This window comes from Gavialis gangeticus, unplaced genomic scaffold (assembly GCF_001723915.1).
Source record: "Gavialis gangeticus isolate Ggan-Ray unplaced genomic scaffold, GavGan_comp1, whole genome shotgun sequence".
Taxonomy (NCBI): Eukaryota; Metazoa; Chordata; order Crocodylia; family Gavialidae; genus Gavialis; species Gavialis gangeticus.
The window spans coordinates 9,258,976-9,280,646 of NW_017729011.1; the positions used below are offsets into that span (position 1 = coordinate 9,258,976).

Genomic DNA, 21,671 nt, shown 5'->3' on the forward strand with positions numbered 1-21,671 from the left:
TTCCCTCTTTGCCAATGAGGATACTGTTATAGCTGTTATCTGACTTCAGAGTTACATTACTGTAACATCCACAGAGGAAACGGTGCAGTACCTACATTTTAATCAACTGTATGTAGACTTCACTTGCAAAATCAGTAATTTGCCAGCAGATGACATCCAGTTTTTTACTATTCTAGGCATAGTAGAAACTGAAGCATCAGGGAAGTATGCTACTAGTTGGCAAATGCTGATTTAATACTGATCTTTTTACATACATGCTAGCAGCTATCATGCATTGTGGAGTACATCCAAGTATATAGTTATGCATACATATAGTATCCAGACCAGCTGAAATAAAAGGGTAACAAAATTAACAAAAGGATACAGCTCTATGATGCAGACACTTCCAGTGGAGAATTGTCATGCAAACTGAGCTGAGGGCCTATTGAGACATGCTGAAAAGCACATGAAAGAGGAAAATAAAGACTGCTTTTAAATATTCCAGAGCATTTACAGTCACAAACTTAGTGTTGTTCAGTATTTGATTAAATTTAAAGTTTTGGTGAAATTTTAAAAAAATAAGATTTTTTTAAAAATAAAATTAAATCTCTCCCATAATTTTAACCTACCTAAACTCTGATCAAAATTCCCAAATTAATGTAATAAAAAGGGATGAATTTTGAAAAAAAATTCACTCCACTCCCTCCCCTTTTATTTGACTAGTTCTAGTGTAAATAGCCCCAATTCTGCTTGGTGATATTATTTAGAAGCAAGAACTTTCATTCTCATGAGTGCTACTACTACAGGGAGGTAGGGTCTTTCCTCCACTGAGCCACCCAAATGGGGGTGAGACCCTCATTGGTAACATTGAAATACTTGATCTTACCATGTTACATGATTAAACATATTCTATTGGATTCTGCTGCTTAGTTTAATCAACGGGACTCTACTGACTTTAGTTAAAGTTGCAGGGCATATATCTATACTGGTATATTTTTTCTAATAATTTTTACTGCAGAAATGGCTGGCGACCATAGCTAAGGATTTAATTATTTTATCTAAGAAAGGATATAAAAAAGAGAGATGAACCCTTCTTGAAACCAATGCATAATAGCCCCCGGCATACATTAATTTAATGATGCAATGGGATCTGATCCCAACAATCCCACCTTCTGTCATGATGCACATGCACAGATGGCAAGACACATAATGTTGGGATTGAGAATCCGATTCCAATCACAACATTACTATTTACCAGGGCAGGGGGATCCTGGGATCATGATCATAGGGAGAGACTGGCTCCCCTGCACCAGCAAGTTGAATGCTGGATGTCCACAGCCTGGCCTGAGCTGTGTGGTCCCAGGGCTGGGACCAACAATCAGTTAAGTGTGGGTCCTATCCCTGTGACCACAGCGGGGCCAGTTCCAGAGCCCCAAGCTGTAAGAAAACCTTCTGTGGAGCCTAGATGCACACACAATTTTTTAAGGTTGTGGTGCTCTGGGGTCCTGTGACCACAGAACCTCTTCTCAGTCCCAAGGTCCCCATGTCTGGGGTGTGTCAAGTGCCTTGTTCCTTGGGAGGCAGTCAGCCTGCTGGGTCATCAGATGAGCTCCCTTGTCCTGGCACCTTGAAAACAGTGAGGGCTGCACTACATAGCTGTCACACTGTCAACACGGGGAAGCTGTCAACCAAGCCTTGCTATCTAGCTGGGATCAGGCTACATGTCAGGAAACCTGCCACACACTCCTTTTAAACTGTGATGGAAACCAGCTACAAACATATTATACACATTTTGTGAAATATTTTTATGGTTGGTTTCCCATTTTGTCATGCCATTAAGTGCCAGAATGTGTGGCCAGGTTACTATTTAAGACACAAGTAACAGGTTAACACCATCATAAATGTAACATCTGCCAGGGGCCATATGAAACATGCATGGTTTCATATAAAATATAATAGAGAAATTAAAAAATATCAGGACACATGGAAAGTATTCAGGTACCATAGCTGATAAAATCTATGGATGCTAAAAAGATGAATAATAACTAGATGAACGGCAAACAGCTAATCTGGAAAGTAAGAGATGGCTGGATAACAAAGTGAATGGGAATCAGACAGCTAAATAAGTAACAGAGGTGGTTAAAAAATCTCGAAGCTACAGACAGATGGCTGAGAATCAAATAGAATGATATATAGTATAGAGATGAATGAACAACAGATGCACAGGAGTTAACAGCCATGTGCAGTGGTGCTGGATGGCCAATAGATAAATGCTGTTTCTCAAAGTGGAATACCTGTGTTTATCATTCTGTCATTAAAACTTTTCAGCCAAGGTATTCTTTTGTAGATATGCCCTGTATTTTCCCACATTGACAGTCTGAGCCTTCCAGAAGAAATTCCATTACAATGACTTGCTGGCATTTTCACTATACAAATGTTAAAGTGCTGCCAGGATATTTCCATCTCTATGTGGAACAGAGGGGAACAAGGAGGTGTGCTTTCCTACTATTTCTAGTTCTTTCTTTGGTAATTTATTTTACTGGATAGAGCTCTCCTATCAACCCAATGACATTATATGCGTATGGCTTCTCAAGGTAGGGTTTCAGCATTATCCTTGAGTATGAAACCTCCAGCCAATTTTGGGTGTTCCATTTAAATAACCCTCTTTTGATGATTAAGCTGGCTTTACAGTGTCTTTGCAGCCTTAATGCTTCCCAAAGAAATGATAGTTAGAACTAGGGTTTAACTTACTGGGCAAGTCTACATGAGACGCTGACTGTGCAGTAGCCAAATAATACTGTACAGTAACACGTCACAGTATGGACAGTGCTAATATGCTATTGCACAGTAGTGTCACTAAAAAGATGTTTGCCGGCACTATTGCACAATAGCTCTGGTTTACTGCACATTTATTTAGTACTTGATTATACAATAACACTATTGTACAGTAACCACTGCACAGTAGTGTCTCATGTAGCTGCATCCGCTGTCTTTTTTGCCACTTAATATATTACAGTAGTCCCCATTTAAAATTATTGTACTGATAGCTGAAATGCCAGCTACAGGCCATTACTTAGAAGAGGATACACATAGTATTCACTAGCAATTCAGTTTTTTAGTGGTAAACCACTGTAGCTTACTATCAGAATGAGTCACCTGGTCATTGCATAAAAATGTTACCTTAAGTTTGTGAAAGGGGTGACAAGCGGTGCCAAGCAGTAGCCATAAAGAAAAGGAGGACTTAAACAGAACAGAACAGGACGAAAACAAGGATCCTTAGTACATAGAATGAATCTCCTTAAGGCATTCGACAGAGTAGAAAGCTATCTTCTCCAAGCCATGCTCCTGTTCAGCACTTGATATGCCAGCTCTTATTTTGCCTTCAGAGACAAGACATTATCACATCCAAAACTCATCAGTAATTTCTGCACAATCTGTGTTCCATTCCATAGGAATGTTAAGCAGGCACTTGGCTTTTCCAAAGTCCATTCATTTATTTCCACATGCCTCATGCCTGATGTATTACTGTCCCTCCTCCTCCAGGATCTCCATTGTGCCACTCAGGCAGTTCTCCAGAAATGGAGCAAGGAGAGACAAAGATGCAGTCTGACTGCTCAGTTTCCTCAAAACTGGGTTACGTGGTTGAACTACAGATTGAATGTCTGCCTCAAGAAATGTATTTGGAAAGCTATGCATTTGAAGAAATGGCCTTTTTAAGCTCAGAAAAGGCTCTCCTAGCCCCTTTCGCAGCTTTGCTTCTCAGGTCATGCTAAACTAAAAATGCAATGTATTCTGGCTGTAGTATCTAATAAATAGTAGTAGCCCTGTTAAGGAACAGAAAGGGCATACCTGTTGTAGCCACAGCTTCCAGAGGATGGGAGCGCTGTCCTCCCGCCATTCCATACACCTTGACTTTATAGGTGGTGTTAGCCTGGAGGCCATCAATCACAGCACCTAAGGATTCTCCGGGCATGAAGACTTCTGCAGGGAGCCCAGCTGCCAATGTCACTTCCTCATATGCCACCACAAAACTAGTATAGGCTCCTGCATCCGCCTTCCACGAGAGACCAAAGCCATGGTCTGTTATATTGGAGACCAGAAGGTCCCACAGCGTAGCCTCCCACATCCCAGAAGCCTCAGGAGCAGGAGAGCTCCAGAAGCCTGAGTGCTCATCTGGGCCAGGAGTTGCTCCCTGCATTAGTTCTAGACTATATACAGCTATAAAAAAAACATGTAAGCAGAAGGTACAGAATGAAACACTTAATTCCTTCATTTTTTTTTCACTTATAAAAGTCAATGTATGCAGTATTTCACATTTATGACTTGACTTTGAATACCACCATTCTGGGCTTCAACACATACCCTTTTAGCACCAAAGCAGGAATCTCTACCACTTCAGACAAAGAACCAACTCAGAGAGGTAGTAGGAAGAGAAGACTGCTACTCATGTGTGTGTCAACCCCTCACAGAGTATGGCATTTGTTTTGCCAGTTTGCTGCATGAAACATAAAACTTCTTAGTGCTTGTTGCTTCCATACTCAGAAAGGGGTAGAAGATGTGGGGGAGAGGGGAACCAGCCACACGCATATATGGTGTATAAGAGAATAATGTTGTCCACTCTAAGACAGAAGGAATCTCTATCTTACAGGACTTCAGCAAGAGAAATGTTAACACTGCAAACCAAAAAATACCTACCCTGAAAAACAAAACTAAAAGCTCCCTGAATTGTGCAGACTGAGAAGCCCAACTGAGCAGTCTGAAATTTTGGGAGGAAATAGAAAATTTACAATAGAAATATTAGTAAACAAAAGGAACTTTGCAAGCAAAATATTCCCTGCCAGAAATGGAGTGTGAACTATAAAATCCACAATATGAATCTGTTTCCTTTTTGGTCAGTGAGGAAGAGAAATGTGTATAGTGAAGGGCATGTTTGCAAACTATGTCCATTGTGCTTCCTCCTTACTAATAACATACATAGAGGATACAAAGAGGTAGTTCAGTTCTAGTCATGAGCATGGTACTTTCTACCTTAATTAGTTTCTTTCTGACCTGCAGCTCAGAGGAAACACTTCCCCCACTAGAGAAATGGATCTGATGTCATCTATGGCTGGAGGCAGAATGGGTGAAGTAAGATTTGCTTTGCTTGTCCTGAGGACTGGAGGTTCAAAGCAGAGTTGGGGATGTGGCCTGGAAGTTGGAGTAGAACAAAGAAAAAAGCAGCCCCATGTCTCACATATTCTCAGGCACTTGTTTTAGTTTCCTGATGCTTATGGATTTGGATGCATTTGTCCAGGGAAAAATCCTGGAGATAGGTTCACATCTTAGATACTGCTGCTGGAGATTTTCTGTTTGTAATGGTGGCTTTCAGAAAAGGCTTAAAACAATATACTGGTCTGATGGATATATATATATATAAAAAAATCCCAAGCAAAAACAGAAAAGGGTTTGGGAGATTTGGCCTCTGATGCTAGAAATTCCTAGCTAGGGAAATTCCACAGTATGATATTCAAACGTTTTCACCTCCCTGTGTGTTTCCTGTCCAAAGCTTTGTTCATCTCTGGTGTATAGACCTTTACTTAGTGGGTCTCTATCAGTGCCTGCTAAATTTTCTCCAGCTCAGCTCCTGGCCTGACTTATCATACAATTAACTTATCGTTGATCTTTTTTTATGGCGTGTAGCCTATGAACTCTAAGCTGCCTCAAGCAGCTCAACTCTGAGGCATTTATAGGCACAGCTGTCATGAAAAGTAGTATAACAAAAAAGTTGGGTTGGATTGACTTTGTGGCACAAAAATAAGGCTCAACCCCTAACTTAACTTTGAGTCTTCACATGGCCAGGACAATAGTCTGTTGTACATTATTACTAATTTGTGAAATCGTGGTTTATGCAGAGGCTTGTAGTCTAGAAGGCATAAAGGACATGAAGCCCTCAGGCTCAGATCTTCAGCTGGTGTTAACTGATTCAATTCCATGGATTTCCACCATGTTTCAACCCGATGACAGCTGAGGCTGTATCCCATGGTATTTACACACAAACACCCTGAGAACATACAGCACTCAATTATTTTTCATACTGAAGTCCTTAGTTTGATGCAGCCCTATCAGTGCGTCATGCTTATTCACTTTGCACTGTTCCATAGCCAAGGAGCAATGCCACCAGTTTTGGTACAGTTGCTGCAGTACTGCTTCACAGCACTTCCTGTGAATAAGGGAGGCAGAAATAGGCCTTCTCTATTTAGACCATTGTAGTTAATCATGCTATACAACGGACTCAGGCAACTGTGACTAGTATCATAACATTAGCTTTTCTATGCTCTTAAATGATAAAATAGGAAGACAAAATCAAAGCCGTATTGACCCTGCCAGTGTGTGATGTGTGAGGTGGCCAGAGACAAAGCTGTAAAGTAAATTGGTTAGAGGGAATAAAAGCATGGTAAAGAATGCACTGTCGTTATTTTGGTCCTCCTTCCTCTTTGATTGCTTTACTACAGGAAAACAAAATCAATGATTAAATACAAACACACAGAAAAATTAGTCCCTTTGAAAACAAAGGATGAGGTTTTGCATTCCTGGCAGAAGAAAAAGCTATGTTGTATGGATATCCTTAAGGGACAAAGAAGAAAACCACAGAAGAGATGGAGAAAGAAAAGGATAAGGATAAGGGACCTAGATGATTCTTCCTCAGTCTTCCAAACTGGGCCAAGGTGAACAAGGCTTTTCCAGCCAACTGATGTATTTTAAGATGCTTACCAACACCATCTTGGAAAGCAAGTGACACGCTGCTTGGACTGCCAAGCTCACTCAACTTTTCAAAGGATTTAGCACAGTGCATCCATTCAGATGCTGCTACTCACCAGTAGAACCCTTGACAGTTGTGGGTTTGCTTTTATGCCTGCCTTTCTCTGTTATCAGGCTGATGGTATATTCTGTACCAGGATCGAGTCCTTGCAGGATGTAAGAGGTGCTATCTGCTGGGATCCCTACTTCATTCTTCCTTCCAGAAGGGGTAACATAAGTGAGACGGTAGCGATCAAACTTGGCCAGTGGTCTCCTCCACCGCAGGGAGAGACTAGTTTCAGTGGGATCGTTGACTCCCAGGTCCTTGGGACTATCCAGGTCTAGAAGTTAACACAGTGATTACTTATAAGTAAAAATAAATAAATAAATAATGTTTCCTCATACAGGAGCTTAATAGTGCCATTGGGGCATGATTTCAGGAAACTGCGGATGGATCAATACTTATACTTAGTGGCTTAAACACATTCAGGACATAATGATAAATCAGAGCCTGATTTCTCTTTCTTTGTCTTCCAGACCATGCTCTTTGGCCTAAGGAAAGGCAGGCAAAGTTCTGTCCACTTACACACAGAAATGGCATCAAAATCTCTGTTGCTTTAATTCATTTCAACCCAATGCTTCAAAAGGTCAGATGCCACCTCTCATTTTTATGGATGAGAGGTGGCATCTGACCTTTTGAAACATTCATTTTTTTGGAATTTTTCTAGAGTCCTAGAGTAAGGTTAAGTATACCCACTATTAACATTTTCTATTAACTGTTGGAGTCAAAATATATGGTATTCTTGTTGGCTGATTTTCCTCTTTGTTCCCTAGCAGCGGGTCCCAGCCTGCATCAGAATGAAATCAACACATCTGTAAAATTTTCATGAGAAAGAAGGTGTTGAAAAGAGAACTTCAGCACGCCCCAGAGCCCAGTTGTTAAAGCCCTCTCTGAAGGAATGGGATTCTTCTGCTCTCCCATTATTGCAGGGCAATACAATGCAGTCATGGCAGGTGAGTCCAGCCGTTAATCTACTACCTATGCTGGGACCTTTTCCTCTCTGGTTTTACCAGAAATTTCATACTGGAGCCAAGCAATTTCTTTCAATAACAGCTTGTCAAACCTGGAACATTCCTAGGAAAAGTTCTGGTTTTGACAAATCAGCAAATTCCAAACCAAGTCTAAATGTCATGCATATATTTGCTTGAGTTTAAGTATTGTTTTTTTAAAGAGGAACCCTCAAGCCACTCTAGCTTGCTTTGTTGCTTCCTGGCAAGGAGCTACGTACCAGTTCCAGCATTAATAGTAGCAGGAGCACTTTCTGTGTCCTCCTTCACTGCTGTAACTCCAATGCCATATTCAGTTCCAGGCCTCAAACCTATAAGAAAAGGAATACAAATATGACTTGCTATTTATACGTGGTACTAATAGTTTTTTCTTAAAGAAAGATGCAAGATGAAGGAATGTTCATTATTTTCTTTTCCTGTAAACATTAAGGGCATATTTTCAGACAAGTCTAGAGCAGTCGAGATTTCTAGTTCTACTTGTAAACCCTTACTAATCATGATATAAGATGCACCTTCTCCTCTTGCTACTGTAGATCATGGTGAAATGAGGTTAGGTCTTCAGATAATTACTGTTTCAACAATCTTGCAGTGATCCTACCTGTGAGTGTAGCCTTGGTTGTGGCCTGATTGCTTTTTGGCACAGTGATCTCAGCATGGTCTCCACCTGAGATTGGGGCAAACTTGACCCTGTAGCTATCGATGTCTGCTTGACTCCTTTTCCACTCCAAGGTGATGCTGTTGTCTGTCTGAGACACACGCTTCAGGTTCTTCGGAGCATCCAGATCTGTGAAAGGAAAAAACAATTCATTTTCTCATGACAGGTGAGAGGGAATGATGCTTTCATAAGCTCAAGGCTACTGCAATGCAGTGTATGTGGGGCTGTTCTCAAAGACCATCAAGAAGCTGCAGCTGACGTAAAACATGGTGGTCATCTTTCTGAGTGGATGGGTGGGGGTGGTCATCAAGAGCACATTACACCAGGGATCCTGTCTTCAATGTTTTCCAGTAGCTTTCTGGGCTCAATTCAGGGTCCTGATTTTATCTATAAGGCCCTAAATAGGCTGGACCTATTTACCTAAAAGACCACATTCTTCCTTATATTCCATGGTGATCCCTAAGTTTAGCCAAGACCAATCTGCAGATACCATTTCTACACCAAGTTTCTTTGGCAAAAGCATATGGAAGGCTCTTTGCAGCTGTTGTACCTCATCTCTGTACCCAACTGCCCCCTTTGGTTGGTTACAGCCAGAGCCAGTCATCTTCTGAAAGTGTCTTAAAACCTTTATACAGGGGCAGACATTCAGCAGATAGGGTTCAGTTCTGGGGGACTGTTAGGGAGTTTGTTCTATTATTGATTTATCTGGTTTTTATTTTAAGTCCTCTTCTAGGGATTTATCTATGTAAAACTAATAAAGTTGGACTTTTTTTCTGAGGGTCCCCCATTATTTTTCCTGAGTATCTCCATGTAGAGTAGTCCATAGGCACTTGGGAACCTAAATCTCTCTGAAAGTCAATAGGATTTAGGCACCCAAATCACTTATGAAAATGGGACATATTCAAAACATTTTGTGTAACAGCGCATTTGCTTTGTGTTCATTCACTTGCATAAGCCTCTATAACTGATGTATTGCTGTATTGGTGTAGTACCTGGAGACTGACACAATACAACACAGTTAAGTAGTATCAATGTGGTAATGATGATTGCAGGAAACCTTTTACCTGTGAAAAAGACTTCACTCGTGGGGTCGCTTTCCATGTCTCCACGGCGAGAGATCAGCATCACTTCATACTCTGTGAATGGCTTCAGATCTCCAATAGAGTACTGGTTTTCATCTTCAGAGAGATCAATTGTTGTCCTGTCCCCAGGAACATCCTTGGGGCCATATGTAAGCTCAATGCCATCAATTTCAGCCAAGGGTTTGAACCATGTGATCAAAGCAGTGGTGTCAGTAACATCTTTTGCCTCTATCTGGCTGGGAGCATCAAGCTCTGTCATAGGAAGAGGGAAAATGTGAGTTTCCTATCTCATGATGATATCAAATGTTGTCTGGACTTTGACCATTAATTGCTAAATCAAATCAAAGTTAAAGCATGGGATTGCCTATAGCTGGAGCTCATCTTCATGCCTATTTCCTTATGGACTTTAACATTCTACGGATGTAGATTGAAAATGATAAATTCATCCAGCCCTTCTCTGACCCTAGCATGCTGGCACAGGAAAGACAAGCAGAAACCTCAGCAGGTTCTTGACTTGCAAGAGGAATCCTGTGCTTCAGTGTGGTATGTCGGGGGCATGTGGATGTTCCTTCACACTCCTCTTTCTGAAAGGATAAGGGGTATGCTCACACATGGCCATCTAGAAAAAAAAATCCTTTCCTCTACCAAACAGTCAGTCAGGGAAGGGATCCATTTTTCCTTGTGACTCTTACATAAGCTTGTGCAGTTTTCTTTCTGTTTTCAAATGGCTCTATTGCTGCTAGTCTTGTCTTTCCTTTTTTTGCTTAACATCTCCAAAAACTGCCCCAAACAGCAGAAAGGTACTTACTTGTGGTTATCACCTTGGAGAGTCCAGGTCCTCTGGTATTGTTTTTCACAATATGCAGAGATACATTATACTGTTGTCCCGGTGCCAGGCCTGGCTGCATATATGATGTCTCAGGCCTTGTCAAACTTCTGGTTATGTCTCCATTATCTTCCTTTTTCTGTAATGCAGAAGACAATTAGTTGGAATGAAGCAACAAAGAGCCCAAGACCCTTCACTTGTAATGGAGACTTCACAGTATTAGCTGTTTCCTTACCATATTTCTGAAGATAAGCTCCCATCCATCAAAAGAAATGTTCAGAGGATCCCATTCCACCTGCACAGATGTCTCCTTAATAGATTTAAATTTCAGGCCTTCTGGAGCTGGCAGATCTGTGACAGAAAAATAAGGTGGCAACTGCATGAGTGACGGTATTGCCACAAACCAGAAAACTACACATCCACAAACACATCTGATAGACAGACAGGCAGACATTCATTTACAAGTGAATTGTAGTAGGAGGCATTGAAGATGTAACACAAGGATCATCTTAATATTAGCTACAATAGTGCTGATGCAAATGCTTTCATATTTTACTTGGAAGAATTAAAATGATTTTACACATACAGTACAATAGCCTTAACATTTCATTTGTCAAGCAGGAATACAGAGGAATCTAATGATATTTCTTGGAAGGCACCATGCAGAGCTGGAAACTTCCAATACTTTAATTCTATCATTCAACCTCAGAAGAAGTTGGAAAAGAAAACTGAAGAGGCTCTGGTTTGGTCCAGAACATACAGGAATATATATGTGAAGAAAAATAAGAATAGATACAAGCACATTAGGAAGCAGAGAAATGGAGAAACATAGAGAATAGTGTCTTGTTTTATTAAACTCACAGGTTGCTACCCTAGCACTGATTGGGATACTCTTCTTGTTCTTTAAGATGGCAAAGACACGGATAAAGTACTCCACCCCTGGCTCCAGTTCATGGATTGTGGCAGATGTCTGGTTTCCAGGCACTGTGAACTGCATATCTAAGCCACCAATACTGGTAGGAACATAGGTGATGAGGTATTGATTGACTAGATTTTCATTCTTCCATTCCAGATTGACAGTCTTATCTGTCACATTTGTTACAGTCAGGTCACTTGGAGGGGATACTGCCAAAAAGTAATAAAATATACTTTTAAGACATAAAAGGCCAGTGTAGTGAATATGCTGACTTGCCCTATTACACTAATTCCCAGACAGACATTTATACAGAACATAATTTAATAAATAGGCAAAGCCATTCAAACAATTTAGTGTGTTGAAGAAAGACATATTTACTCTAACATAGATAACAGACAGGCTTGGAGATCACAGGCCATTCCTACCGTCACACCATATACAGCCTACTGTTCAACACATTGTACTATGTGTCTCTACTGCATAGGAGAATAAAATGTGGCTTATGTCTCTTTCAGATGAGGGTGATAAGGAATGGGAAATACCATGAGTGGGACAGCAAAAGGTATAACATCTCCCACAGGAAAGACTAGAAGTTGTTTTACTTAGGAGCTGTAACCTTTATTAAAAATAAATTACTAACTCCAGAAAAATGGAAGTGATAGAGCCAAGAATCTGCCCATTCCCTGGTTCTCCCTGGGATGGGAGTAAACAGAGGCCCTGTGCTCATTTATTCGTACACACCTGGAGTCCAGGTTGCTTGCAAAATGGCAAAGAAGATGTAGGTGTGTTCTCTCATTCATGAGCTAGCTATGAGTTTGTCATCAGTGGTACATACCATCAGTTAGTGTTTTACCCACCCCAAAATCCACTCACCTAGACTTTTGAACCAGAATTCAGCTTCCTGTGTGTCTCATAATTTATTGTGATAAAGTGTAAATGGTAGTAAGGAACTAAATGGAACCTTTATATCTAAGTTACCACTCCAGAATTCCTGCCTTTATTCTGGCTCTCTGATGAGCCCAATAATCTAGATCAGCTTTAAGGCAAACTTTTAAGGCTGTAGGCCAGATTGACCAAATATGGGTCAGAGGTGGGAGGGCGGATGCTAAGACTCAGCCTCTGCTACCATTTTTCCCTGCAGCAGCAAGGGGAAGCAACTGCTGCCGACGCCCTGCATCAGCGGGCTGGATCAAATGGCTCTGTGGGCTGAATCTGGCCTGGGAGCCACACATTGCCGACCCTTGACCTAAATTAAAAATTATTTACACAAATAGCCAAATTTTACTTTGATTTGGAAAAAATGGCTCTGGGCACCTGAAGACCAGTATGGGAGATTCCAAGCCCCAGGAACCCAGAAAACAGTTGCTACAATATTTTGGACATCTGTGCCTGTTACTGTGAGTTCTGCATCATTTTCTGACTTTAGCAGGTAAAACTTATTTCACAGAGGAGCTTAGCAGAGAGCTTAGCACCTTGCTTGTTTCCAATTTGGCCTCTGATTTCATAGCTAAGGTACCTGTTTAGGTTGCTTTACTTTCAAAGGACAGCTACTGCCAGATGAATCCCAGAGTCTGTCATATCTTAGTGCCAAAAGAAGCAGAGCATCGCCTGTGTTCTGCTTTGTACTGCTGCAACAGTAAATATAGTGTGGGTGTACAACTTCACTTTCCCAGTTCATTATGAATAAGAACTGTTATAAAGGCATCCTTAATCATGGACCTCATGCTCAGAAACATGTGAAATTCAGAGTATCAAGCCCTGCAATCTTTGTTGCATGTTTCGTAATTCCTAGAGGTACATACACTTTACTTTTTTGTAGGTCAAATTTCTCTCCATAGTTCTTTTAAAAGCAACCTCCTTGGCCAGTCCTGCTGTAGCCCTACCACTAGGTTTCAGGCTCTCTTTATGACCCCCAGGGCTGAGTCTAATTCTTGCAGATACAATTATAGGCTTTTCCCCAGTACAGCTGTAACAAACATAAGAGAAAAAGTCATGTGAGAGGAGAATGAGTGGTCAAGGGGCCAAACTCTCAGCAGTTATAAACTGCTACTGCTCCAATGATGTTCATGGGAACATTGCCAGTTTATACCAGGGGAGAAACTGGACCAGCTAATACATATCTATAACACCAGAATTACCCTACTCTTGGTAGGTTAGCCATCAAAGACACATACAAGGGTAGGTTTTAAAGCCGTGAGCCATAAGGGTGACCAAAGCTTTGCTTTCACTGCTGTAACCCTACTAATCGATGAAGTTGCTGAGATATACTGCTTAAACAAGGTCAGAGTCAGGATCCAGCTTCTTTAAAAAAACTGCCAAATAAACAACAGGGTTATTTAAGGGTAGTTGGCTATAATTAACATTAGAACCTACCATCAGAGCAGTCGTCGCCAATGTATCCATCATCACAGACGCAACGTCCATCAACACAGCGGCCCAGGTTGTTGCAGTTGTTGAGGCAGGATCGTTGGCTGCAGTCCTCTCCAGTGAAGCCCTCATCACACACACACTGCCCCTCAATGCAGCGTCCCTGATTGTTGCAGTCATTGGTGCACCGTAGTTGGCTGCAGTCAATCCCTGTGAAACCTTCGTCACACACACACTGCCCGTTCTCACAGCGGCCTTGGTTGTTGCAATTGTCCAAGCAAGCAAGCTCACCACAGTCCACTCCAGTGAACCCCTTCTCACACACACACTCCCCATCCACACAGCGTCCTCGGTTGTGGCAGTCATTGGGACACCTCAGTTCAGAACAGTCTTCTCCTGTGTATCCTTCATCACACACACACTGCCCGTTGACACACCGTCCGTGTTTGCTACAGTCATTGGGGCACCTCAGCTCACTGCAGTCGTTGCCTACAAAGCCCTCATCACACACACAGATGCCTTTGACACAGCGTCCCCGGTTGTAACAGTCATTGGGGCACCTCAGCTCACCACAGTCTTCGCCTATGAACCCCTCATCGCATACACACTGCCCCTTGACACAGCGTCCACGGTTGTGACAGTCATTGGGACACTTCAGCTCACTGCAGTCTGCACCCATGAAACCCTCATCACACTCGCATTGTCCATTGATGCAGCGTCCATGGTTGGAGCAGTCCTTGGGGCACCTTAGTACACCACAGTCTTCACCCATGAAGCCCTCATCGCATACACACTGTCCATTGACACACTGCCCACGGTTGTTGCAATCTTTGGGGCACTTCACTTGGCCACAGTCAATGCCCTCAAAGCCCTCATTGCACACGCACTGCCCATCAATACAGCGGCCACGCTTGTTACAGTCCTTGGGGCACCTCCGCTCGCTACAATCGTCGCCCACAAAGCCTTCATCGCAGAGGCACAGACCATTCTCACAGCGGCCATTGCCATTGCAATTGTTGGGACAGGTCAGCTCCCCACAGTCTTCCCCAGTGTAGCCCTCTTCACAGTAGCAAGTCCCATTGACGCAGCGGCCACGGTCAAAGCAGTCATTGGGGCAGATCAGTTCACTGCAGTCTTCGCCTGTGTAGCCCTCATCACAGACACACTCATTTTCAACACAGCGCCCTCGGTTGTTGCAGTTGTTCAGGCACAGGGGCTCACTGCAGTCCTCCCCAGTGAAACCTTCAACACACATGCACCGCCCATTCACACACTTCCCATGCTCACTGCACAGTGGTAGGCAAAGCTCTTCAACGCAGTCTTCTCCGGTGTAACCCTCAAAGCATACACACACACCATCAATGCACTTGCCTTGGTCATTACAATCACCAGGGCAAGTGAGTTCGCTGCAGTCCTTGCCTGTGAAGCCCTCATCACAGATGCATTTGCCATTAACACAGTGGCCTCTGTTGTAGCAATTGTTCAGGCATTCTGGTTCTGAACAGTTGGGTCCTTTCCAGCCAGGATCACAAATGCAGCCACAGATCTCAGTGCTGTAGTTCCCTCGTCCACTGCAAAAGGGTGTGGTATCCACTCGACCTGCATTAGTGCACCAGAAACCTTGTTACAAACAATGAGCTACAGCATGTCACAGATTACACAAGCACTGATAATAGCACTTTGGCCCCTAAAAAGTGTATACTCTGGTCAAATAATGGAGATCAGCATCTGCTGACTCCAGTGACTAGGCTTACCTTTCCTCTTGAAAAATGAAAATAATGAGAACAAAAAAATGAGCTGGTACCACTACACATGTCAGTTCAGCGTTGGGTAAACTTCAAGAGGTTTGGCTGGGATATACATACAGAAGTTTTAAGATTTCAACACTTCTTGTTTTGGGTTGTCCCAGAAATACTCTGAAAATAGCTTCTGACACTTCATTCCATTGCTTTTACAGGAGATCCCAGCCAAACCCAACAAGAGTAGAGGTGCATAGCCATTGGGGATGTGGGGGTAGGAACAAAAAGAGGTAATAGCAGGAAATGATAAGAAATAGAGTAAACTTTCTTAATTTTGCCTTTCCTGAGAGCCCCAGTGTTTGTGCCCCCAACTTGGCTCATCTGATAGGGATTTGATTTTTATAATGTTGATGCCCAATGGTTTCTGAGAGAGATCTGGCCTTATAAAGGCATTTCAAGTGAACACTATAACATACTTGTTTCTCTTGTAAACTTTAATTCACTAGGACCTCTTTAATTCACACTAACAACAGGGAAATCCTGTTGCCAATTATCACACTTTGTAGATTAGTCTATATGACCATTTAAATGGTTGCATCTATGCTGTTACAGCATCTAATGCAATTTTCCTGATTGGCCCATCAAAGAGATTAATTTACCATGTACCACACACTGATCCTATCTCTGCTTGAGCAACCATCAAGATATAAGTAGGGTGCTATATAAAGCGCTACATTATAGGCACAAGAGTTTTTAGATGTACAGTAAGATACATTGTTATTGTTATTTTCTCTCAGCTTCCCTGGGTGCCTGGAACTTCTCTGTTTCCCTTGTATCTGTTTGCTCCCATTGCCTCTAGCTTATGGTGTATAGACTGCTGTATCTCCTTCCTAAAGAACAGTTGGAAGTAAGAAATTTGAGAGCTTTCATTGTCAGTGTTAAACTGACAGCCTGTTCCAATGGACTAGGCATAGGACCGGAAGCCAGGAATGGCTGAGTTGCAGTCTCAGCTCTGACATTGATTGGCTGTGTTGGCTTGCATGAATCACATACACATTCAATGCCTCGGTTACCGCTTTGTAAAGCTGGAAGAATAATGCTGGCCTGCTTTGGGGAAGTGGGGAAGTTGTGAAGATTAATTACAACTTCAAAGTGCTGTCCAAAAATTAATTAAAGAACTATACATTGATGGATTTTAGGCAGTTCCAATGAACAGACCTCTATATTACATAAAAAGTAACATCTGGGGCCAGAATCTTATCAGGTATAAAACAGCCTAGCTCTGTTTAAATCAATAGAATTATTTCTTCTCAAACAAGGTCAGAATCTAGCAGTTTCATCTAAGGATCTGAAAGCTCCTTCCTAGCATTATAAAAAATCTCACCTCCATTTGAGTTGGATATGTTTTTCCTATTCTGCAGATGAAAAGACCGGGATACTGGGATTGAAGTTATTTGCCCATGGTCACAGAATGAGTTTGTGACATAGCCACAACAGACCCATTGCTCCCGATTTCCAGCCCTATGTCTCTCTCATCCTTTTAATAGTCACCGGAGAAGCTCTGAGGTGATCTGGAGAATGTGCTGAGTACTTGCAAGTCCCACTGTAGTCAATAATAGTAGGGTATTCAACCCAGCTCAAAATTAGACCCTTGCATAGAGTGCTGACAATCACTAAAAATACTAATTTCTGGCTCTCCCCTGTGCCCCCCACCATATAACTCGAGAGAGACTTTAGAATTATATGGAGATCAGGAGAGAATTAGCTTAGAACAGTATCACTACAGTTGCCTGCTTGAGGTCTGCAGTTGCTCCAAATCTTCTAGTAAAAAAAGATCCCCATCTTTGATAGAACTTTAAATCTGATGGATGAACACATTGAATTTTGCATTTTAAAAAAAATCAAATCTGGTATTTGTTCCAAATAAGATCTGCAGCCAACACCAGACTTTATTATGAAGCTGCTCTATACTTATCCCTCCTACCTTCTGCTGTTTGGGCACTGGGGCAGCAGCCTGCACCAATGGTACACTGCTCTCGTAAGGAAGATACCAGCCCCTCCAGCTCCTCCAGTCTGCTCAGCAGATCCTTAATATCAGGAGCAGATGCACAGCCACATGCCCGCCGAGGAATATTGATGCGATGCGTGAAGACGATCTGGTTATCCTCATTCACTGTGTGCTCCTTATAGTCCTTGCTTGGCTCAATCTCAGCCTTCAGGTCTGCATCTCCACTAGCTGAATCCAAGTCCACAGAGCAGAGGGATCCCACAGGCAACTTAATGTTGTAGATATGGTTAAAAACTACAGGCTGATTATCATCTGGCAAGGTCACATTTAAACCAGCCTCCCTCTTTTGCCGAATAATTCTCTTGATGAGTCCACCACTGACATGCTGGTGTAACAAAACTATGATTGCACAGGCCAAAACCTGAGTTGGGAGCCCCATCGTAACGCTCAGTTCCTTTGGGACTCACTTGGTGCTCTAATGCTGTTTTGCTTTCACAGTCTGGTGTAGAATTCAGACAGCCAGTTCAAACAAAGTTGGGTATCTGTTCTCTTCCTGATGTGCTTGCTCCCTGCAACAAGAAAGTTACATAGAATGAATTCCCACTATACTTCCCAACAAAAATCCATGATCCCAAAGTATGTTGACCTCCAAGCAAAAGTGAACAGCGGTGCTCATCAAAGTAGGATCTGAGTAGACTCAAGCCACAGAACATGTATTTTAATATTAATGTTGTCCAAAGTCTTAATAAACTTGCTTCATAGCACTCTGCAGGGAAGACCTTGTGAGGAAAGGCTGAGAGACTGGACCTTCGTTTTTAGCCTCTGCAAGAGAAGGCTGAGGGGGGATCTTGTGGCAGTATACAAATTCACCTGGGGGTGTGGAGGAGGGAGCAGCAGGGAATAGGAGATGCTCTGTTTACCAGAGCACCCCTTGCAATAACCAGAAACAACGGCCACAGGCTGATAGAGAATAGATTTAGGTTGGACATCAGAATGAACTTCTTCACGGCTAGGGTTGCCAGAATCTGGAACAGGCTTCCAAAGGAGGTGGTGCTCTCCCAACCTTGGGGGTCTTCAAGAGGAGATTGGACAAGCACCTGGCTGGGGTCACATGACCCCAGCCCTTTTTTCTGCCACTGGCAGTGGGGTTGGACTTGATGATCCTTTGAGGTCCCTTCCAACCCTAGCATCTGTGAGTCCCATAATGAGAATTTCTAACTTCAGAGAGATGCATATAAATTCTATTGGTGTCCCCAGGAGCTGTGGGTGTGTCCCTAGAGTGAGGATTTAGGCACTTGGAAACAAGTACCATAAGCAGTAACTGTTGAGGTACTTATTAAGAATAATCTATTATTCAAACAGGAAAAAGAACAGGTCTAAAAGTCAAACAAAACATTAACAACATTTTCATTCTTAAAAAAAACCAAACAACAATAAAAACAAAAACTTCAACATTTTGATTACATTCAAGCAGAAAATGTACAAGTCCCTTCTCCCCTCACCTGTGAGCCAACTGGTTTAAAGTAAAACCAAATGAATGATCAAAGCCAACTGTTTCATTTAATTATACTTGTTGGAGGATTCAGTGTTGAGGCTTATATTCCAAGACATGTTTCTTAAATTCAGTTGCTCAATGAACTTGTCTACTGCAGTGGTGTAAATGTGCATCTGAGAACTGTCAACATTAAGGACGTTGGTGTACTTTTCAGGCTAACCAGCAATACCTTCTTGTAAAAGCACAGAGCATAGGAATGGCACCAGTCAACACTGCCTGTGAATCCAGTCCATCAAACATACTGAGAGAAAGATAATATGAATCCAAGTGTAGCCAATATACATTGGTCTGTTGTGCTACAGCATGCTTATCAGGATAGGACATCAGACAGGTGGTCTGAAGGAAAAAATAGAGATAATAATCTGGAAAAGCATGAAAAATAAGAGAAAGAAGGAAAACAAATATCCTTTGAGCACCTGAGTCCTCAAAGAGAAAGTAAAATACATACGTTGAGTCAGATGTGAACAGATCTTTTTAGCAACAGGTGAAGGCTTTCATTAATATTATTTTCCAATGCCTGATCTTTCATCATCTATATCTATACCTATATCTATATCTATATCTATATCTAGGTCGATAGAAAGATAGACAGATATTTTTAGCCACAGTACATGGCCAGGATGCAATAACCCTTTTAACTCTCATTCCTTTTGAATTCATCTCAACTTTTGTTCCCCTAATTTCAAATGACTTGAACTAGGAAGTAGCTAACAAGGTTGAAAAGTGCTGATCTTCTCCCATTCAAAATCAGTCTTTCTCTCCAGGGGAGACCTGCAGAGAGCCAATTAGGCAAGCTAAACAAACACACCTAATAAATGCCATCTGAACTGTGTTAAATGGACAGATCTGTGGTCAGGCCTTGCCTACTAATCTTTCTTTGTGTTGGTAATTGCCCGAAGAGCAATAAAAACTTTAAAGCCTAAGGCTTTAATGGCAACAGATAAAGCTGATGGATGATTAACATTTCCTGGCCCTTTGCAGCCTGTAAAGTGCAGAGAGCCATGTTTCCATTCCAGTCCCAGCAGTTTTTATAACAGAAAGACAACAATTCCCTTGGATCCAGGATTCGTTTTCTTCATAGACATAACTCCCAAAAAGTGAACGTTACCCCTTTTTATTGGAAAATAGACCAGAACTGAATGAGCAACAGTAGAGGGTTTTACTTTTCTAGTAAACCATTTAGGTCAGAACCATTCTCTAGTACTGTCCCTACCTGTTTGAAGCATTTGGGCTCAGTCATTGAATCAGTAAAGGTCACCAAATAGGTAACAATAATAGATTTATCAGGAACAAAAAAGCTCCCATCCAATCACCCTAACTCATTAGCAAATGATAAGACCCCATTTAGGTCTCAAGTCCCTCTCTAAAGAGAGAACTGATTCGGAAAAGTATCCTTTTTCAGGACAGTACTTAAAACAGGTTGAATTTCAGTGTGTGCTTAAGATCCAGCTAAGTCAATAGGTTGTGTACGCCACACTTAAAGGCATGGTTCTCTGAATCAGGGTCAACTACTGCAGCTTCTATCTAAGAATCTCAACATGATTTACAAGCAATGAATGAAACTGAGATTTATGGCGCACAACACTTTTCCCCTAGAGATATCAAATGACTTTCAGATATCAGATATCTCTAGGTTTTTTTTTTCCAAGTGACCGGATGGGTGTTTGTCAGGCCTTAACCACACCTTCCCTTGAATACAAAGCAAATTATTGTCTGATCTATAACAAAGTAAAGGCTGCCATTTTGAAGGAGCATTTTCAGACTGTAAAGCAAACAGTTCCCAAAGGATTGCAATTGGATTTGGGCACCTAAATCCCTCAGGCCTCTTGGAGAATCTCCCCTAAAGGAATATGAGCATGACCTAAAACTTATTATATTTCTCAGCCAAAGGATGATACTGGAACACTTAATATATTTCTACAGGCATTTTTTAAAAGTTCTTGAGGGTGGTCTGGAAGAAGAGTTCTCCGTTGCCTGAACTGTGGCCTCTGTGTCTGGAATGATTCAGATCAGATATTTCTTGTCTGATGTGACAAGGACCCATCTTGGGAAACTGATGATATCTGAGCTCTACTCTATGAGGTAGCTTCCTATAATCCTTTATAAATTTGTCATGTTTTGGCCAAAGCAACAAAGGCGACATTCCTTCCTGAAACTCCCATCCTTCAAGCATGTCTCCCCAACAGCTCAAGTCATTATGGACCACCCAGGAGCAGGTGGTCCTTAAAGGATGCAAGCCATGGCAATCATCAGTATTTGTTGTTTGTTTGCTCCTTCCTCAACAAACACCAGAAGTTTTGTGTTGCTTTGTAAAACAGTACATAAAAAGTTATGGACATGTTATCTAATGGAGATCTCTTCTAAAGATTTTCTTTATAGACATTAAGGATTTTGATGTTTTAATTACTGGAGCCAACAAAGCTTGTGGCAAGAGTTTTCAGAAGAAGGCCCTAATATGATGGCCTTTATTCATTGGAGACTCCATCTTCTTATCATGTATTCAAAAAAACTTGACTTTAACTAAGCAGTTAGTGTGCTAAGTCTACTTCCTATTAGCCAGACTTAATGTCCCCCCATCGGTCTGCATCTACCTGTGCTGTGCCTTGTTTACATTGTACAGTCCTGTGGACAGGATTAGTCTTCTTGTTCTGTGTTGGTATGGCAAACCCATGACTAGCTACACTCCTTAATACTAGTTT

The 21,671-nt window shown here is 41.8% G+C and overlaps 1 protein-coding gene across 7 annotated transcripts in view; it reads right to left on the reverse strand.

Moving 5' to 3' along the window:
* The window catches only part of TNC (tenascin C), a 106,485-nt gene that overhangs the window by 41,215 nt on the left and 43,599 nt on the right, over positions 1–21,671 (reverse strand). For 6 of the 7 annotated variants that reach the window (XM_019510505.1, XM_019510504.1, XM_019510507.1 and 3 more), the window contains exons 2-10: positions 17,394–17,986; positions 13,677–15,269; positions 11,249–11,512; positions 10,623–10,738; positions 10,370–10,526; positions 9,544–9,813; positions 8,423–8,608; positions 8,046–8,135; positions 6,834–7,097 (exon numbers count right to left, since the gene is read on the reverse strand). In XM_019510505.1, coding sequence (XP_019366050.1) covers positions 6,834–7,097; positions 8,046–8,135; positions 8,423–8,608; positions 9,544–9,813; positions 10,370–10,526; positions 10,623–10,738; positions 11,249–11,512; positions 13,677–15,269; positions 17,394–17,856 — 3,403 coding nt within the window. In that variant the 5' untranslated portion in view covers positions 17,857–17,986. Of the gene's footprint in view, positions 1–6,829; positions 7,098–8,045; positions 8,136–8,422; positions 8,609–9,543; positions 9,814–10,369; positions 10,527–10,622; positions 10,739–11,248; positions 11,513–13,676; positions 15,270–17,393; positions 17,987–21,671 lie in introns of all 7 variants that reach the window. The other variant, XM_019510511.1, reaches the window with a different exon arrangement.